General features: G+C 28.1%; 1 protein-coding gene across 3 annotated transcripts in view; it reads right to left on the bottom strand.

Moving 5' to 3' along the window:
- Positions 1–10089, bottom strand: part of LOC135954338 (neurobeachin-like protein 1) — a 167093-nt gene extending 157004 nt beyond the window's left edge. For 2 of the 3 annotated variants that reach the window (XM_065504477.1, XM_065504476.1), the window contains exons 1-8: positions 9917–10089; positions 6441–6644; positions 6136–6285; positions 1746–1932; positions 1593–1681; positions 1032–1181; positions 289–890; positions 12–219 (exon numbers count right to left, since the gene is read on the bottom strand). In XM_065504477.1, coding sequence (XP_065360549.1) covers positions 12–219; positions 289–890; positions 1032–1181; positions 1593–1681; positions 1746–1932; positions 6136–6285; positions 6441–6644; positions 9917–9967 — 1641 coding nt within the window. In that variant the 5' untranslated portion in view covers positions 9968–10089. Of the gene's footprint in view, positions 1–11; positions 220–288; positions 891–1031; positions 1182–1323; positions 1396–1592; positions 1682–1745; positions 1933–6135; positions 6286–6440; positions 6645–9916 lie in introns of all 3 variants that reach the window. The other variant, XM_065504478.1, reaches the window with a different exon arrangement.
- Positions 10090–18552: the final 8463 nt, after the last annotated feature.

The raw sequence follows: 18552 nt of genomic DNA, 5'->3' as shown, positions 1-18552 counted from the left end.
ATGTTACTTACCTGTAACAATTGTTTTGAATGTGGAAATTTACTTTCTTTTCTTAGGAGACTAAAAATACTTTTCAATTCTATGGGTATAATACTTAATTTACTAAGTTCTTCGATAAGTTTAATGTAATTTTGTATACATTGATCGGACAGTTTATCATAACGATGCAAACACAAACATATAGATTTTATAATACGAGTTTCACAAGCAACAGATTTGCTAAAATCACCAAAAAAAAGAAATATATATTTAAATAATTTAATTTATTTTTACCAAAAAAAAACTCACGTTCCATAATTGTCAGTACAGGCTTTTAAAATTCTATCACTTAAATATGTCTGCTCTCTCACATCCATTTCGGGCAGCCATTCTATAAGTTTTGTCAAGACTTCGGGTAATACTATTATACCCATGTTTTCATTATAAGCCAACTCTATGGCTGCCTCCAATAGACCAATCGAAGGTAATCCCAACTCCATTAGACCATTAACCAGTTTACCCACTTTATCATAGTAACGTATGTGTTCAGTTAGCCTGGGGGAGTTACGTGTTATGGATGCCAATGCTTTAATAACTTTAATTAAAAGTTGTGCATAGTTAAGATTCCAGGCTTTTACGGATTTCGGTATTGAAATTAATATATCCACCAAATTGGTTTCCTCAATTGCTTCACAAATATATGAAGAACTTTGTACATCGGATAGAAATACACTGATATTGTCTACAGATGAGTCAAGAGCATTAACATCTAGGGTCTGATCATTGGGATCATTTTCTTCGGATCCGATATCAAAGGTGTCACCGGAAGTGCGGTGAAAGTTGTCGGTTTTTAAAAGGTCATCCAAAACATCACAGTATAGTTTTATAAGAGTTATTAGGTCTATTTGGCGCTGGAGGAGAGAAACAAAAGATTCTAAATTAGTTTCGAATTTTCGAAAATTATACAAATTTGTATTTTTGGGAAGAATTTTGAAATTTGAAAACCTTTATTGATTCAAATATTTTGTCTTATTATTGCAAATGATACTTACTTCTTCTGGACTAGATTTTTGTAAGACAATTATCATCAAAGCACAACATCTTAAGGTAACAATACGTAAATCATTCGAGGTTTCCCATTGCGATAAAATTTTTATTAAAACCGAAACGGTGGCGGGACAAATAGCTCGCATGCCATTGCGCTATAAAAGAAATACAAACTCAATCAACATACAAATTTTATAAAAAACACTTCATAGCTAGGTAATTACCAAAATAAACACAAATAAAACAGCAACTATTTAAATACTATATAAATTATTTACTACTATTTTGTTAACTTACCAAATTATCACAAGTTTGAACACCATCACCAGAACTTTTAAGATTTTTAAAATTAATTGCAGCTAAAGTTTTCTGCAACATTTAAATTACAGTTTACATAGAATTAATTAATAACACAAATATATTTTTAATATGATGAAACCACAACCAAAAAAAGATAAAATGTTATTGACATGTTACAAATGAAAAATTATACAATATAATAAATAAAAGAGTTAAAAGAGAAAAAGCTTAGAAAGTATTTTTGTAAATAAAATATAAAAAATTACCTGAGATCCACATATTATTGCTCCCAAGGTGTGCATTAATGATTCACCAATATCTGGATATTTGGTTATATCATTTTGTTGGAAACAGTCTACAAATAAAATATTTTTAACTAGTAGATATTTATTTTTGATATGAATTTTTCTTTAACTTACCATAAATAAATGGTATTATTTCCACATGAACGCTGTGTGGTTTGTAGGGTAATTTTTTATAATCAGCAAAATTCTTGCGTAAAAAACTACGCCATGTCAAGTAGGGGTCGTACATAACTTCTAAAAATTGTGAAAAACTACGAAATAGATGTGAAACCTCATTTGAAGTAGTTTTTTCTTGTATACACTGAAACAAACAAGTATTATTGATGAAAAGGAAAGTACTTTAAATAAGTAAAAGAAAATGTTTATAATAATGTTGGTAGAAAATGGAAACCATTCAGCTTCAAATTGGTAAAACTTGGTAATAACTAAAATAATGAATAACACTCTGCTACAAAATGACACTTTTTGTCAGAACTTGAAAAGCCACCTAGTGGAGGTTGTAGGCCTAGATGAGGACATACTGAAACCGTTTTCAAAGATTTTGAAACACCCTCAAAATTTTTAGTTATTTTGAAAAAACTGTTTTAGGGTAGGTCGTAGTACTTTAGTACCTCTAACTCACACATTTTTAGACCGATTTCAAAATTTTAAACAATTATAGTTAAGTAAAGAATTAAGCTTTCATAAAATCTATGTATAAGATCTATATTCCTAGAAATTGTTTAAGTTTTTATAAATAGTTTGGCTTTTTGTCTATGAAACCCTATTTTTTTTGCACAGTAATTTATAGACAATTCTATGTAGACGAAAACGAGATATTAGTTGTTAAAATCGGTTTATACTTGCAAAAGTTATTAAACTTTTTCGAAAAAAGTTCCACAAAATTTACCTTGTAAATTAAAAATTGTAGACAAAAATTTTTTTTTATAGTTTTTTGTTTTTTTTTATTCATATGGGCTGGGGGGAAAATACTAAAAAAGGTGTTAATGAAAAGTTGAATAACTTTTACAATATTCATCCGATTTGAATTTGATGGTTTGTTAAGAACTATTTCCTTAATACATTGGTATAAATTTGTATAAGCTTCCATTATCACAATAAGCAATGAAAAGCGATTAAAATAAAAAAAGTTGATAAATTTTGTTTTTCTTTTAGATATTCTTAACAAAAACAATACTTATAACTAACAAATGTATAAAAAAAAATGCACGTCATTTTAAAGCATAATCAGTTTTCTTTTTAAGCCCGTTAAAAAATTTAAAGTCGGACAGAGACTGACTGAGTTACAGATCGATAAGTTCACGGACATAACTGAAAACGGTTTTTTTCAGAATAACTTCAGAATTTGAGGGTGTTTTGGAAATTTTTTGACACAATTTCTAATGTACTCAGCAAGCCCTATAACATACGCTAGGTCGTTTTCCAAGTTTTTTTCCATCGTAGCACCGTGTAATTATGACATTTCAACAATTTCGAAAAATTCTGTTCGAATATTCGAAAATATCCTTAAATACATAAAATGCATTTAAACTACTATGTATTAAAACATTAAAATATGGATTTCTCATCAATACTTATCGATTAGTAATTTTAATTGTTTTAGACTAGCAAATTTTTAATAATTAAATTGAAAAATAAGTATTTTTAATTTAAAAAATCAATATTTAGCTCATTTAAGTATTTTCGAAAAATTCGAAATTAAGTTAATACATATATAACCATTTAATATTAAACGCATTTTAATAAAATACATATTTTAAAAATTAAAAAAGAAGAAATTTAATTTTATAAGATAATAAAAAATAAACAGGAAATTGTCGAAAGAAAAATTATTCGAAGAAATTTGTATGAAAACTATTCCAAAGAATTTTTTTTTCTACTCATTTTTCTTTCAACGTTGTGGGCCAGGCTGTAACAGATTTTTATATTTTCGAAAAATTCTAAATTAACTTTGAATTTTCGAAAATGCCTTAAATAGTTAAAAAATTCAATTCAATTCGCAATATTTTTTGTTTATGTTTTATTTATTATTTAAATATTTAAATCTTATAACTAAAATTAAATCTAATTACTCCCTAACGAGAGCATTAATTGACAATTGGACCCCAAATTAATAAGGTGGTTGATAAGCTCTACGAAGCCTTGACTGCGTTTGGCTCTATGCTAGAAGTCTAGCAATCGGGTTCGGGTGGCTTTGTAACTTTTAAATGTATATCTCACGAACTGTTCTGAACTCATCCTTTAACAATGGTACTTCTAGATCTCTGTGGATGTTCTCATTTCTTATGTACCATGTTGCGACCGTCACGGTCCTAAGGCTTGGCTTTGATCGGTCTCTGATTAACCAGTAAAGGATAGAAGCTTTTAACTTCATGTGAAGTCTCTTGGTTTAATTATGACGGCTGTAAGTAAGTCTTCTATATTTCTAAAACGACTGCGCAGATTAAAAAAATGTTTCAGCCTTACTTAATTGTAATTATATTGCGGAATTTCGGTTTTTTTATTTTATTCAATAAGCTAAACCGTTTTTGAGTTATGCGAACCGTTTTTGAGTTACGCTGATTAACCAGTAAAGCATAGATGCTTTTAACTTCATGTGAAGTCGCTAGGTTTCCATATGACGGCGGCAAGTAAGTCTTCTTATTTCTAAAACGACTGCGCAGATTAAAAAAATTATTCAGCCTTACTTAATGGTAATTTTATTGCGGAATTTCGTTTTTTTTATTTTATTCAATAAGCTAAACAGTTTTGAGTTACGCGAATATATTTTATGCAAACTCCTCCATTTTCGAAATAACGGTATATCTCGAAAACAAGAGCTAACATAAAAAAGGTTAGCACCACTGGATTCAGCGTACTCGCATTAGATAAACACGTCGACACTTTTTTCAACTAGCACATTGTTATTGATTATAGCAAATTTATTTCCAAAATAACTAGAATTAACTCAAATAATCAATAGTTATCTCATTTCGAAAAATTCAAAGTTAAGTTTGAATTTACTAATATGTTCCCAATGGTTTAAAATTTTCTATCTAAGTTCAAATCTCTATATAAAAATTTACAAATTTTCATTTTTAATTACAGAAATAAGTTCGAATATGGTAAAATTTACAAAATTTTATTAAAATATAAAATTTAAGTTTTTAATTGATAGCAATAAATAAAATAATAAAAAATTAACAAATTTCGATATTTTCGAAAAATTCGAAATTAAGTTCGAATTTTCGAAGAAGATTAAAAAAGTTGGAATTTTGTATCTACATTTCAATCGCATTACCACAATTGCAAAAAATTAATAAATAAATTTAATTCATCAAAAAATTAAGACGATATAACCAAATTTTCAAATTCCATCCCAATTTCACAACATGAGGAATTTTTTCACGTGAACAAAGTTGATGATCGAAAAAGGGAATATATTTCATGTGAAATATTGATTCGCGATAGGAGTGAATACTTTATTATTGCCTATGGCATATTAAAATACAAAATTGATTTCAGAATAACTATTATTAACTCATACAATCAATAATAAGTAGATTTTGACATTTTCGAAATTGAAATTTGTATCTAAATTAAAACTACTTTATAATAAGGTTATTCATTTCAAAAAAAGGAAAATTACACTCTGATTTTTTTACACTTTTACACAACGAAAACATGAACAAAATTCCATAAAAAAATACAACTTTTTTTGGAATTTTTTTTCTTGTGTTTGTTTTTAAAATGTAAAAAAAATCAGTGTGTACTTTTCCATTTTTTTGAAATGAATACCCTCAATGATAAGTTTAATTATTTTAAAATTGAAGTTTTTTTATTAAAATATAAAATTTACTTTTGTAATTAAAAATTAACAAATTTCAATATTTTGCAAAAAATTTATATTGAGTTCGAAAATGTTAAAAAAGTTAAATTTAAATATCTAACAGTTATATATTAATAAATAAATTTAATCTACTGAACAGACTAAAACTGAAAAGGAATTTTTTTTTATATTGTGACATTCCTGAGAGTATCTATACTCATGCACAAAGATACATTAATACAAATTCCACCTCCTCTTGACCTACATCTATCAATCCTTAAGAAAACATAGAATCCACTTAGAAAGTGAATCTACTTAGAATAATTTAGTACGTGATTTTTACATCCTAACATTTTTAGTTTTAATAAAGCAAAATAAATGCAATTTGATAACAATTGAACAACTTTTAAAGTATGTACAATAACTATCTATATAAAATTTGTAACAATAAATTTAGAAGTAAATATTACTTTAATATAAAAACAAAAAAATAAACCCTTAAAAATATAAAAAAATGAATTTATTTAATCATAGTTAAAAGCCATATACTCAACAATGCAGCTTAATCTTATCTTATCGCAATGTAAGAAGTAATCTAATAATTGTTATTAATCATAGCTATGTACAAACAATGCAAACAAATCATTTTAATTATTTTTTATAAAATCATTATTTTGTTTTAATAAATTTACTTACCTGATGAAATACATTTGTTAAAATAGCAATTAAATTTGATTTATATTCATATTTAATAATGGCCAAAATATTATCAAAATGCCGGCAAACGATTATCAAACAATCTACGAGTATGGCAATTTGACGTATAGTATCATCAGAAATTTCACCCTGTTTAGAAAAAAGAGATACAAAATCAAAACAAACAACATAAGCAAATGTAAACAATGAAAAAGTAAATGAAATATGAATAATTTAAGCTCACCCTCACACAGGGACAGATAGAAAAGCATTAAATTACAATTATTATTATGTTTGTTACTTACATTTTGGCACGAATCGCTGGCGACTATAATGAATTTACCAATTGCCGGTAAAAGTTCATCGGGTAGACGACCCAAATGTGGGCCACTGTCGGGCTTAACCTCATGCCAATAGGGACATTGTTCGGAGTTGAAATCCAATGATAATTGACTTTGCCAAATGCTAACGAAGCGTTCGATAAATTCACGAAAATATGATTCTTCATTCTATAATAAAGCAAATATATATTAAATATAGATTTAATGGATGGGGAAGCCCCTTAAAAAATAAATTAATTTTATTAATAATACGAAAACAGTGTGAAAAGTCATTAGAAAATTCATAGAGATAACAAACAAATAAACCAATTATAATTTTGTTTATGTTTTAATCTCATACTTTGTGAAATATCTAATTTTAAATCTCGTTATTTTTGTGAATTTAAAAATTATAGTATCATCCCAAATCGCTCCATATATGGACGAGGTATAAGCGAAATCCGAAATTCGATTCTAGTAAAATCTTTCATATCGAATTTTACTTTTAAAAATTATAATTAAAAAAAAGGGAAAATTACACTCTGATTTTTTTAAACTTTTACACAACAAAAACATGAACAAAATTCCACAAAAAAATAAAAAAAAATTTTTGGGTATTTTTTCTTGTGTTTATTGTGTAAAAATGTAAAATAATTAGAGTGTAATTTTCCATTTTTTTTAAATAAATACCCTCAGTGATAAAAATTTTAAGAATAAACCTAGGAAATGCTGTCGAGTTTTTAGGTGTTGTCGAGTAGCTTGGTTGTTCGTATCTCTTTAAGTTTTTAAAGTTTTTCAGCGGATTTAGAAGTAAGAAATTGTATATATGATTTTTAAGTAACCTTGAGAAATAGGTGTGTATTTCTCCAGCAAATATTTTTTTAATTTTTTTTATAAAATACTGCGTAAAAACATTTCGAAATTTGGAAAGTAGTGAAAAGCTAATCTATCTTTGGTAAATATTCATTTAACAAATCAGCAGATTCAAAAATTAAAAAAAAAAATTAGTGAGACCTCGTAAAACTACTCAAAGACAAGATAATTTAATAGGAAGAGTTTAAGAAATTAAAAAAAAATTACTCCGTAGGAGGATATCAATAATCTATAATTGGAAATTAGTTCTGGGTTTGGTTCCTATCGCAACGTGAGAAACCCTCTTATTTCAAAAACAAATTATACTTTAAAATAAATTTTTTAAATATTTTTAGGTAAACAAAATTAAATTTTTTTTCAAAATTTTTTTTTTGAAATTGTTTTTAAATTTTTTTTTCCCGGTTTTTTGCTCATATCTCCGTTATTTATGGACCGATTTTGCTGATTTTAAATAGCAATATTCTCGAAAGCATGTCTGACAGAATTATTGAAAATTTGGATCCCGAAGATATCTGGGGTCTTCAAAAATTTGTTTTCAACAGACAGACAGACGGACATGGCTTAATCGACTCCGCTATCTATAAGGATCCAGAATATATATATAAAGTATATATAAAGGGTCGGAAATGAAAAATGTAGAAATTACAAAACGGAATGACAAACTTATATATACCCTTCTCACGAAGGTGAAGGGTATAAAAAACCGCACGCTCGTATGCAATTTAACAAAGAACATTGAAACTGGTCAAGACAGAAATACTCTTCTCTCTCTTCGGATGAATCAAAATACAATTTAAAAGGCAGTTATGAGAGAACATTTGTCAGACTGCCAAATTCAATATTGGCGTTGGCTATATTACAAATGTTGTAGGCCTGTTTTCCAGGGCAATTCATATCGTAAAAGATACGATGACTAGAATCAGACACTGATTCGTTTTAAACGAAGTTATGTATCCATATGCTGAGGAAAACATGGTCCTAGTTTAGAGAATTCATCACGACAATGACCCCAATAAACGTTTAGGTTTGTAACCGAGTAGATACAATACAATGAGGTACTAGAGTTCTATAAATCAATTGTTCGAACAATCGAATTTTTGCTACAAAATTGATTTTTTGTTCGGAAAAAAGTCGAATGTCGATTACGTCATCGAAAATGTCGATTAACTGAATAAAGTCGATTTTTTTTATTATTTTTTCTTGAACAATTTTAATGTTTTTTTTCATCAATTTGAATTATATATCGTCCCCTTAGTAAAACAATAGTGTATAATTTGTATGCCATTCCTAAATAATTGAGTTTAAATTTTTTGTTTTATTAGACATCTAGAACAAAAGTAATATTTCAATTTATCTTTTGACCCACTTTGTGGAAGTAGAATTTCACCAAATATGGTTTGAAATCATTTTGAAATTGCTTTAAAATGAGTTATAAAATATCCCAGGTTATTAAAAAATGTTAACACAATTCTAGAATTTTGTTTAAGGTATTTTATTTCAAAAGGTAATAATTGTTATACATTAAATTCAAGCCACCATTTATTGTTTTAATTTAAAATATCACCTAGACGCAAAAATTTTAAAACAACAGTTTTATAGGTAGTCGAAAAGCGGCATCGCATTAAATATTTTGTTTGATAGCGGAAGTGTTTTAAACTCTGAGGTATGTAGAACAGCGGCTCCGCATAAAATATTTTGTTTAATGACCAATAATTCGGGAACAAGAAATTAAATATGGTCGTATGATATGTTAAATGAATAAAATTATTATAAAAATAAATTTTTGCAAATCTTATCGGTTATATATCATGTAAAAGGTATTTTAAAAAGCTTTCCAATGAAAAATATATGGACCAAATCTGATAAGTAACAACATATCCAATTTTCGAACATAGAAGACGAAAAAACAACCTCTGTTAAAAATTTGGAGTCCGTAAACTAATGTTTAGCCAAAAGCGGCACATTTCTTCTAATAAACTCTTCATAGTGACCTCGTATAACTAACTGCATTTCTTCTTCTTTGTGAATAGTAAATGGAGATGTCAAAAATCATCAACCCCCAACCCTCAAACACCATTTTAACAAGAATTGTTTTTTTTTTCATCACAGTTGGTTTGTGTTCTCATGTAAATCCTAAGAATATGCGGGGGTGGTTGTTAGACAATAAATCAATGCTGCTTCTTCGGTAGAATTTACAAACAAACTGACACCTATACACACACCAACAGTATAATATTACAGATATCCACTCTTTTTTTTTTGTTTTTCATTATATAATCTCAAGTGGAATTTATTATAATATGTAAAGTTATTTTAAGGATTTTTAAACCAAAACAAAATTCTTATAATCGCAATAATTGTTTATGTATATAAATGTTTTCATCTCGTTATTGTTGTTGTACATAAATAAATAAATGTTTATTTTTGCCAGTGGTAAAATAAAACAGAACTACAACAATTTTATTTCTGTTTATGCTGATGATTAATACCTTTGGAATATTTACAAATACACACAATAATTTAACTTCTTTTTGATATGGGCCGCCACGCGTAGCTTTAGCCCCTTCCTTGAACCATCATCATCTTACCTTTGTTGTATATTGCACCCATAGATTGTAAATATCTTTTTTATTATCCATTTTGCCTTAAGACACTTGGAAGCTATTGCGGTGTATAAAAATCTATTATTTTCTTGCGTTTTTCATTGGTATTTTTGTGTATTTTATTTGTTTACAATAACCAGAAACACTTTATCTGTGAAAAAATTCTAACCACTTTTTGGCAGTAATACACAAGCAGAAATTCGCTCTCTCCAATCAGCTGTGATTATTAAGTGACAGCTGGTCCAATAAGAAAATGTAAACAAAAACAGAGTTGTTATATGTTGATACATAATTCACCACGAAAGCAGAGTTGTATTTATGGTAGTTAAAAATAAAATAAATGTAACGGTTTGTTGGGAATTAAATTAATTACAGTACCTAGTCAATGTATTACGAACGTAGTTCAGTGCTTTTTGATGTTAGCAAAATATAAAATATCTTATTATATGTTGGAGGACTATTAATTGGGTTTCATTTATAAAATTAATAATAATGAATTTATCGGTTTATTTTGAAATTTGTCTATTTAAATTGTATATAAATAAATTGGTGGAAAGAGAAAGATATAATAATTTCTGTTGCGTTGAGCAAAAATTTAAATTAAAGTAAGTTCTGAAAGATAGAGATACATATACAAATCCTCTATCTTCTGACACGTGACAAAACTATTTTGTTCAATATGAAGTTAAAAGATTCAATGTAAAAAGAGTCCGCATATTAAGGGAACTGCTGAGAACAATTTGAAAGATGATTCAAATCTAACATTAAACAAGCTAATTTTAAATTTCAGACCTAACATTTCTCTGAAATTTAATGCAAAATCCGAAATATTACAAAAATTTACCTTTTCAAAGTAGTGAGAGGATCAATATTTCCCGATTATACTAAAATCTTGATAAACGTCTCCATTTAGTAGTATTATTGCTTCGTTATGACAAAATTATTAGTGCTTTTGCTCAGACAACTTTAACTTTGTCTTGACAACAAACGTCATTAATTGTTATGATAAATATTTGTCATGTGTAGACAGGGGGTTAGGATATTGAAATCTAAACCATTTAAAATGTAACATATTAAAATTATCGTTACCGTTGCCGAAATAGCAGCAAATACCGCTACTACTAAAATACCGTTACCGCTAAATCACCATTAACGTAATAATCCAAATTAGCGTTACAGTTACCGTTTTGAATCCGCAACAAACCTTGAAATTAAACAACAATATAAAAAAATTGCTGTATTTACAAAATTATTGCTAAAAATAAAGTTTTTCCAGAAATTTCATAACGCTGGTAAGATATGAGAAAGATTGAACTAATACTTAAATTTATTTTTAAAAATGTTGAACGGGTATTAGGGTTCATACGCGGGCAAATTTTTGTTTGGAATTTTCGGGAATTTCTTAATAAGTTTTCTTCTTAAAGTTACAATATTGTTATGTTTTTTTTACCTTTAAAAAATGGTTGTTTATTTTCCTTATATAAACCGTATTATTTTGATTGCAAAAACTCTTTATTTATTCAAATTTACACAACAACAGTTTTACACCTGTATAAGAATACATTGTTAATACAGGTGATGTTAATTCTAACAACGCCTATGATCACCTGAACACCGACCGCAACCGCTGCCACTATTTATACACATCATCTTCCTTCCAGTAGCTTCTTGAATTATCTTAACGGATAAAACTAGAATCTTCTATTTCTAAAGCTTTTAACAGCTTTAACATTTAGTACTTACAAACAATGCTAATAACTTTATGCTATCAACATTGTTGATAAGTAGAAACTTCTACTCATGGACATGTTTATAAACATGATTAATGTTGCAAGCAGTCGTTACAGACCATTAAATTCGAAATTGATAGTGCAATTTCGTAACAATATTCAGATTAGTCGTGTAATTAATGATTCCAATATATCCATCACTTTTTTGGTTCTAGAATCTGATAATCATTTAGCAAAAATGTTTTTTTTTCAGCCACAACAGAATAATTCTGTCATTAACCCTCTAACCCGCAAGAGTGCCACAAGGCATGCATTACAAAACACCAATTATCTCAAAAAGTAATTATAATTTTTTTTATACCCTACACCACCAAGTGGGGAGGGTATAATGCGTTTGTGCAGATGTTTGTAACGCCCAAAAATATTAGTCTAACCTTAAAGTATTTTTTAATTTTTTGGAAATTTTTTTTTTAAATTTTAAAATTTTTTTTTCTAAATTTTTATTTTTTAGCGAAAAAAACTTTTGGTGAAAAAAAAAATCTGGTTAAAAAATATTTTTTCCGATTTTTTTTTCTAAAGTTGTTTTTTTTTCATATATAGCGAAAAAATCTGGTTAAAAAATTACTATAGTTTTATATACGTCATGCAAAGGTCTTTGAAATATCTATCATTAGATATCCATATTATATATATTAATGACTTAGTAATCCAGATATAGGTCAGAAATCGAGGTTGTCCTGGTTTTTTTCCTCATATCTCAGCCATTTGTGGACCGATTTTGCTGATTTTAAATAGCAAACTTCTCGAAAGCATGTCTGACAGAATTATTGAAGATTTGGATCCCGAAGATATCTGGGGTCTTCAGAAAATTTATTTCAACAGACAGACCGACGAATAAACAGACGGACATGGCTTAATCGATTCCTCTATCTATAAGGATCCAGAATATATGTATATACTTTATAGGGTCGGAAATGAAAAATGTAGAAATTACAAACGGAATGACCTTCTCACGAAGGTGAAGGGTATAATAATAACAATAATAGTGGTTTAAATTTGTTTAAATACAATCAGATATGAAAAATTTCGAAACGAATGGTTATTTCGTATTCCTGATTTTACGTAGTCGGAAATCTGAAGTTGTTTAAAATAAAATAGAATTTATTGATTTTAAGCCGGTGAAAACTACAAGTGTGACAAAAAAGAAAATTCCCGGGAATGTAAAGATTTTTTAATTCCCTCCTTCCTAATTTCCTCTATCAAATTCTGTATAGTTCGGACGATAACTGATTCAAGTCCCCATAGAAGGCCAAATGTACATATTGAGGGTGGGTATACAAGATTCGTCACATTCGCATATAACACTCTTACTTGTAAAGTTTTTGCTGGGTATTAATTGCCTTTACCTCCTTTCTGTTGCGACGATTAAACACAAAACATCAAAATTCAAAGTCTTTCAAATGCATAATTGTTTGTTTTTTTATTTGATTTATTTAATTTTTCAATTCTATTAGCATGTTTTTTTTTATTTTTTTTTAGTACATAATTTCTTTTTTTAGTAGTATTTTTGTTTTATTGAAAAAAATTATTTGTTATTATTTGTTGTAATGTTTTTTTTTTGCCTTGAAGCATGGTTTTTCTTTATTTTTTATTAAATAATTTATTTATTTATTTGTTTGTTTGGTTTTTAAATTTATTATGGTGCAAATTGTTTGTGTATTTGTTGATTTGTTTTATTTTATTTGTTTGTTATAAAAATGCTTTCGAGTTTAAATTATTTATTAAAAAATGAAAAATTTTATAATAATGTTCTTATAATTATGAGCTAAATGAATGGAATTAAGAGCCGTTTTTATTCAAAATTGTTTTGTTTTTTTGTTTTTCGAGAAAAAAAATAATGCAACAACCAATTGTTTTTATTTAAATGTGATTTATCTTTTTATTTACAATAACTAAATAACAATAACTATTTAATAGTAATAAATATATTTAATTTAAGTTTTTCTTTTTTTTTAGTTTTTGTGTTTTACTTTAAATTATTTAGAATATTTTTTTGTAAAAATTTTGATTATAAATTAGAATTCGAATTAAAGTTACACAACATGTATAAATATTTTTAATTCATTGGTTTTTTTTTATTTAATTTGCTCTAAAATTACAACATACTTTAACAGCTTTGGTTGGGATTTGAAATAAAAAGGAATTTGAAAAACTCTGCTTTTAAGAGAAAATTATTTTAAAAATGTTACCCAACCAGTTATTTTCGAACATAAATTTTATATGAAATAATTATTCGATTACTAAGAATCTTTAGAAAGTAGCGAATAATTTTTTGAAAAGTTAGGAATTTCTTTTTAGATTTGAATAAATTAATATTGGAATAAGTCTTTATTATAAATATTTAAACTTGCAGTTTAAGTGTTGATATATTTGAAGACTAAATAAACATTGTTTCCTAAACCCCTTTCAAATATATGTATTTCTTAACACTTTAAAGAAAGTACAATAAATTGAAAATCATATAAAGTACTTTTCACATCACATTTTCTAATGCCTCTCTGATGATATCTCTAACATTCAGGAGAACTGAAGCATGGCCATTTTAGTCACACCACCATCCTATGAGAAGTAGGTAGGTACACGCAGAGAAAAAATATAGTTGGGCATGGTTACTGTAACCATTTCAATATTGTTACAAGTTTTTTAACTAAATTATAGTCACAGTAACCATTTACATGATTGTGGTAACCATAATATGGTTAATTTTACGATTTACATGATTGTATCAACCATATATATGGTTACAATAAACAAATATATGTTTGTGACAACCATTCATATGATGAAGAATTTATCATATTATGTCTCGGCTTATCATAATCTCAGAACAACATATTATGATAAAATTATTCATCATAATCATCATGTGAATCATAAATTAACCATATTATGGTTACCACAATCATGTAAATGGTTACTGTGACTATAATATTGTTAAAAATCTTGTTACACTATTTAAATGGTTACAGTAACCATGTCCAATTATATTTTTTCTCTGCGTGTAGGTTAATCTTGAGACTGCAGATGGATTATATGGTTCATGCACCCCTGTGCTCAGAGGTGATGCGATCTCGGACTTTTTTTTGTTGATGAACTTGACCTCTCTTTGTATCTCTCAGATTGCCAGATGGCTGCACCGTTTTCCAGGCGGAAATTTACGGCAGAATTTATTCTCGAGACGTCGATCATATGGACAGGCTATCAATTCCAATGTAATAAAATTGAAATATCTTCTCAATCTCATTAATAATATGGAGTTAGTATGAGTTCCAGGAAGTGAGGGAAATGAAATAGCGCAATAGAATGCGCAGCAAACGACATTCCCATCACCTTGGTTATTGTACCAGAATGGTATCAAAATTTTGGTTTAAGTTTAAAAATTATATTCAAATTATATTAGAAGCTGTACAAAGTTTCCTAACCCCTAATGGTAAACTTATACACCCTGTATCCCATCATATATTCTAACAGGACAGTCTATGTTCTCCTCTACGATTCGTTCATAAATAATTTGGCAATCGGACCACTAGTTTAAAAGATTCAGATTTATTACCAATATTTCCCGATTGATCGCACTGTAAAACGTAAGATCCTGATTTAGTAGACCTACCGCAGATCAGAAAATGTCAAAAAAAACAGTTTGAAGACCTCGAAGGTTATCCAAGAAAACAAAGATGTTTGACAAGGCATCTGACCTTATTTAAAACAGAGTCTGCAGAAATGGCAGTTGTATTTATTAGGATATCTTGTATTTGTATTGTATTTATTAAGATATTTGAATGTCTACATATTGTAACGTGCAGTTACAACTGTCAATATATCAACATAATTAATACTAATACAATTGCCCAATTCACAATTGATGTTGTAGTGTTGTAGCGTTGTATGTCGTAAATATGTTTCAAACTAATTTTTCGAAACAAAAACAAAACATTAATAAAACAAGTAAGAGTGCTATATTCGGCTGTGTGCCGAATCTTATATACCCTTCACCAAATTATACTTCAAAATTTTAAATATTTTTAGGTAAACAAAATTTAATTTTTTTTCCAGTTGTTTTTTTAATTTTTTGGAAAAAAAAATTTTTCGATTGTTATTTTAAATTTTAAAAATTTTTTTTTTTTTTTTAAATTTAAAATTTTTTTTTAAATTTAAAAAAAAAAATTTTTGTTTTTTCAATTTTTTTTTCGGGTTAAAATTTTGTATAGGTCCAACAACTTATGGTCTTATATACGTCGTTGCAAATGTCTTTGAAGTATCTATCATTAGATATCCATATTGTCTATAATAATGTCTTAGTAATCCAGATATATGTAGGTCAAAAATAGGTCAAAAATCGAGGTTGTCTTGGTTTTTTCCTCATATCTCAGCCATTTGTGGACCGATTTTGATGATTTTAAATAGCAAAATTCTCGAAAGCATGACATAATTATTGAAGATTTGGATCCCGAAGATATCTGGGGTCTTCAGAAAATTGATTTCAACAGACAGACGGACAGACAGACGGACAGACAGACAGACGGACATGGCTTAATCGACTCCGCTATCTATAAGGATCCAGAATATATATACTTTATAGGGTCGGAAATGAAAAATGTAGAAATTACAAACGGAATGACAAACTTATATATACCCTTCTCACGAAGGTGAAGGGTATACAAATTACGACATACAACGCTACAACACCAATTGTGAATTGGGCAAATATACATATATTGGTATATTGTTGTAAATAATTCCCAAACATTTTATGTGAATTCTAAGAAAAACATGAATAGGGAGGCTAAAATCGAAGTCCCGATTCTTACTTTGCACTGATACCGTAGTTAGCCGACCGAGAGCCGAAGCATTTATCTTGTCGAATTTTACTCATTAGCTAGTCATAGCCAATAAGTTGTAGTTAGCCGAGGAGAGCTGAAGAATTTATATCCTCGGATTGCATCCATAGACAGTATTTACAAATAATAAGCCGTTAGCCGACCGAGAGCCGAAGCGTTTATCTCGTCGAATTCTCTATTAGAAGCTTCGCCAATTAACAAACATATTCCAAAGATCCAAGACAGCGCTGTGGTAAAGATTTCAAAGGAAGCAGATTTTTGAAGAACCTGGACAGACTAAGCCGGAAACAAAAATATATTCACAATATTTTAAGCCATTTCCTTCATTTTCCTATGGTTAAAATACTCTTGAGGAGTATCAAAACGATTTATAATAACATCCAGCTTCTAAGAACTCTGTCTCGTAAAATGATATTGGGTTCTTGTGCAAAGGAAAATGATAAACACCGAAAATGTTACATGTATACCTTAACAATTTCAAAATTTTTTGACAATATTATGGTCAATGTAATTAATTATATGATTGCGGTAGCCATTATATGTTGATGTTGTTAATCAATCATTTATTAAAGTAATGAAAGACACCGATTTCATACATTAAATGAATGATTTAGATGCAGCGGCTTGGAAATCTTTTGTTGACGTTGTGAAAAATTTCTTAAAAAATCAGAAGACTGAAAATTAAAAGGAATTAGCTAAAGAGCTTTTAATTATCTTTCAAAATCTTGGATGCAATAGTGATAGTGAAGAACGATTCCATCAAGATTCAAAAGTGATGGATGATAGATATCAAGTTCGCTGGGATGAACATTTGATGGCAGATTACTGTAGGAGTATCACTTGGGAGTGTCCCAAGGACCTTCATCGTAGAAAATCTAAAAAAAGAAGCTTTTAACCTGTAAAATAACTTACTAAAATGTTGTTAAATCTTTTGTTACGCCTGCAATTTATTGAACACTACACGTAGCATTGAAAAAATAAATAAGCAGTTAGAAGGGTATCGAATATTCTTCAAGTAAGGTTTATTTTTGGCAGCACCAAAATCATTGATGCCCAGATTTTGCTTAAATTCAATACTCTTAAATAACACAGAGCAACACATAAAATGCAAACTCCTTCTCGTGTGGAATCGGACGAACAAGGAGAGTGATTTTATCAGATGGAAAAACGATATAAAGAAAAAGCTGGATTCATTGCTTCCAGAAGTTTTTTGGTGGAGTCATAAGGTATCCTAATATGAAGATGCAGGCACCGAAGTCGTGGAGGACGATAGATTAGAAGGACACACCGGAAGAGATATGCCATTGAATGTGCTATCAAGTTCAGATGGTGCCTTTTCCTGTATTATAATGTTCTGAAGAATTATGGATTATATTATAAGGAACATTTTTTCTGAAGTTTACTTTATTGAATTTCCCACAGTTTGGCAGATATGGGCCAAAAATAGTGAAAAAAGAAATTAAAAATGAAAATTTTTGGACATTTTAACAATTAAGACACTAGATGCAATTTTTTCGGGTTAGTTTGTTATTAAATTTTTTTCTCCTAGTCCATAAATGAGCCGAAGACAGGAAAACAAAATTCCAATTGGTTTCCGAGATATAACCGTGAGAAAAATTACATGATCTTCGGAAAAATCAAGTTTTAGGCAAAATATACATGAGGCCATAAAATCCCAACCGATTAGAATTTTGTTAGTTTCGGGAAATTTCACATGAGAAGGAGTTTGTACTTAATCACTTCAAAAATGTTGAACTGTGTAAAAGCGTTTTGTTTTGGCTGAAATTATTATTTATGGCAAAACTATGCAAGTTTATTTAACAAAAAATTGAAAATGGCTTATTTTATATATTATTTTAATTTTACAAATGATTATTATGAAAGCCTGATTAAATGATTATCATTTTCATTATGTTGCCAATTAATAATTTCGTCTATTAATTAAGTGATGATGAGAAAAACTTACTATAATTTCTTTAAAATATAAATGAAA

This window comes from Calliphora vicina, chromosome 3 (assembly GCF_958450345.1).
Source record: "Calliphora vicina chromosome 3, idCalVici1.1, whole genome shotgun sequence".
Classification (NCBI taxonomy): Eukaryota; Metazoa; Arthropoda; class Insecta; order Diptera; family Calliphoridae; genus Calliphora; species Calliphora vicina.
This window is presented reverse-complemented; position numbering and strand designations above follow the sequence as displayed.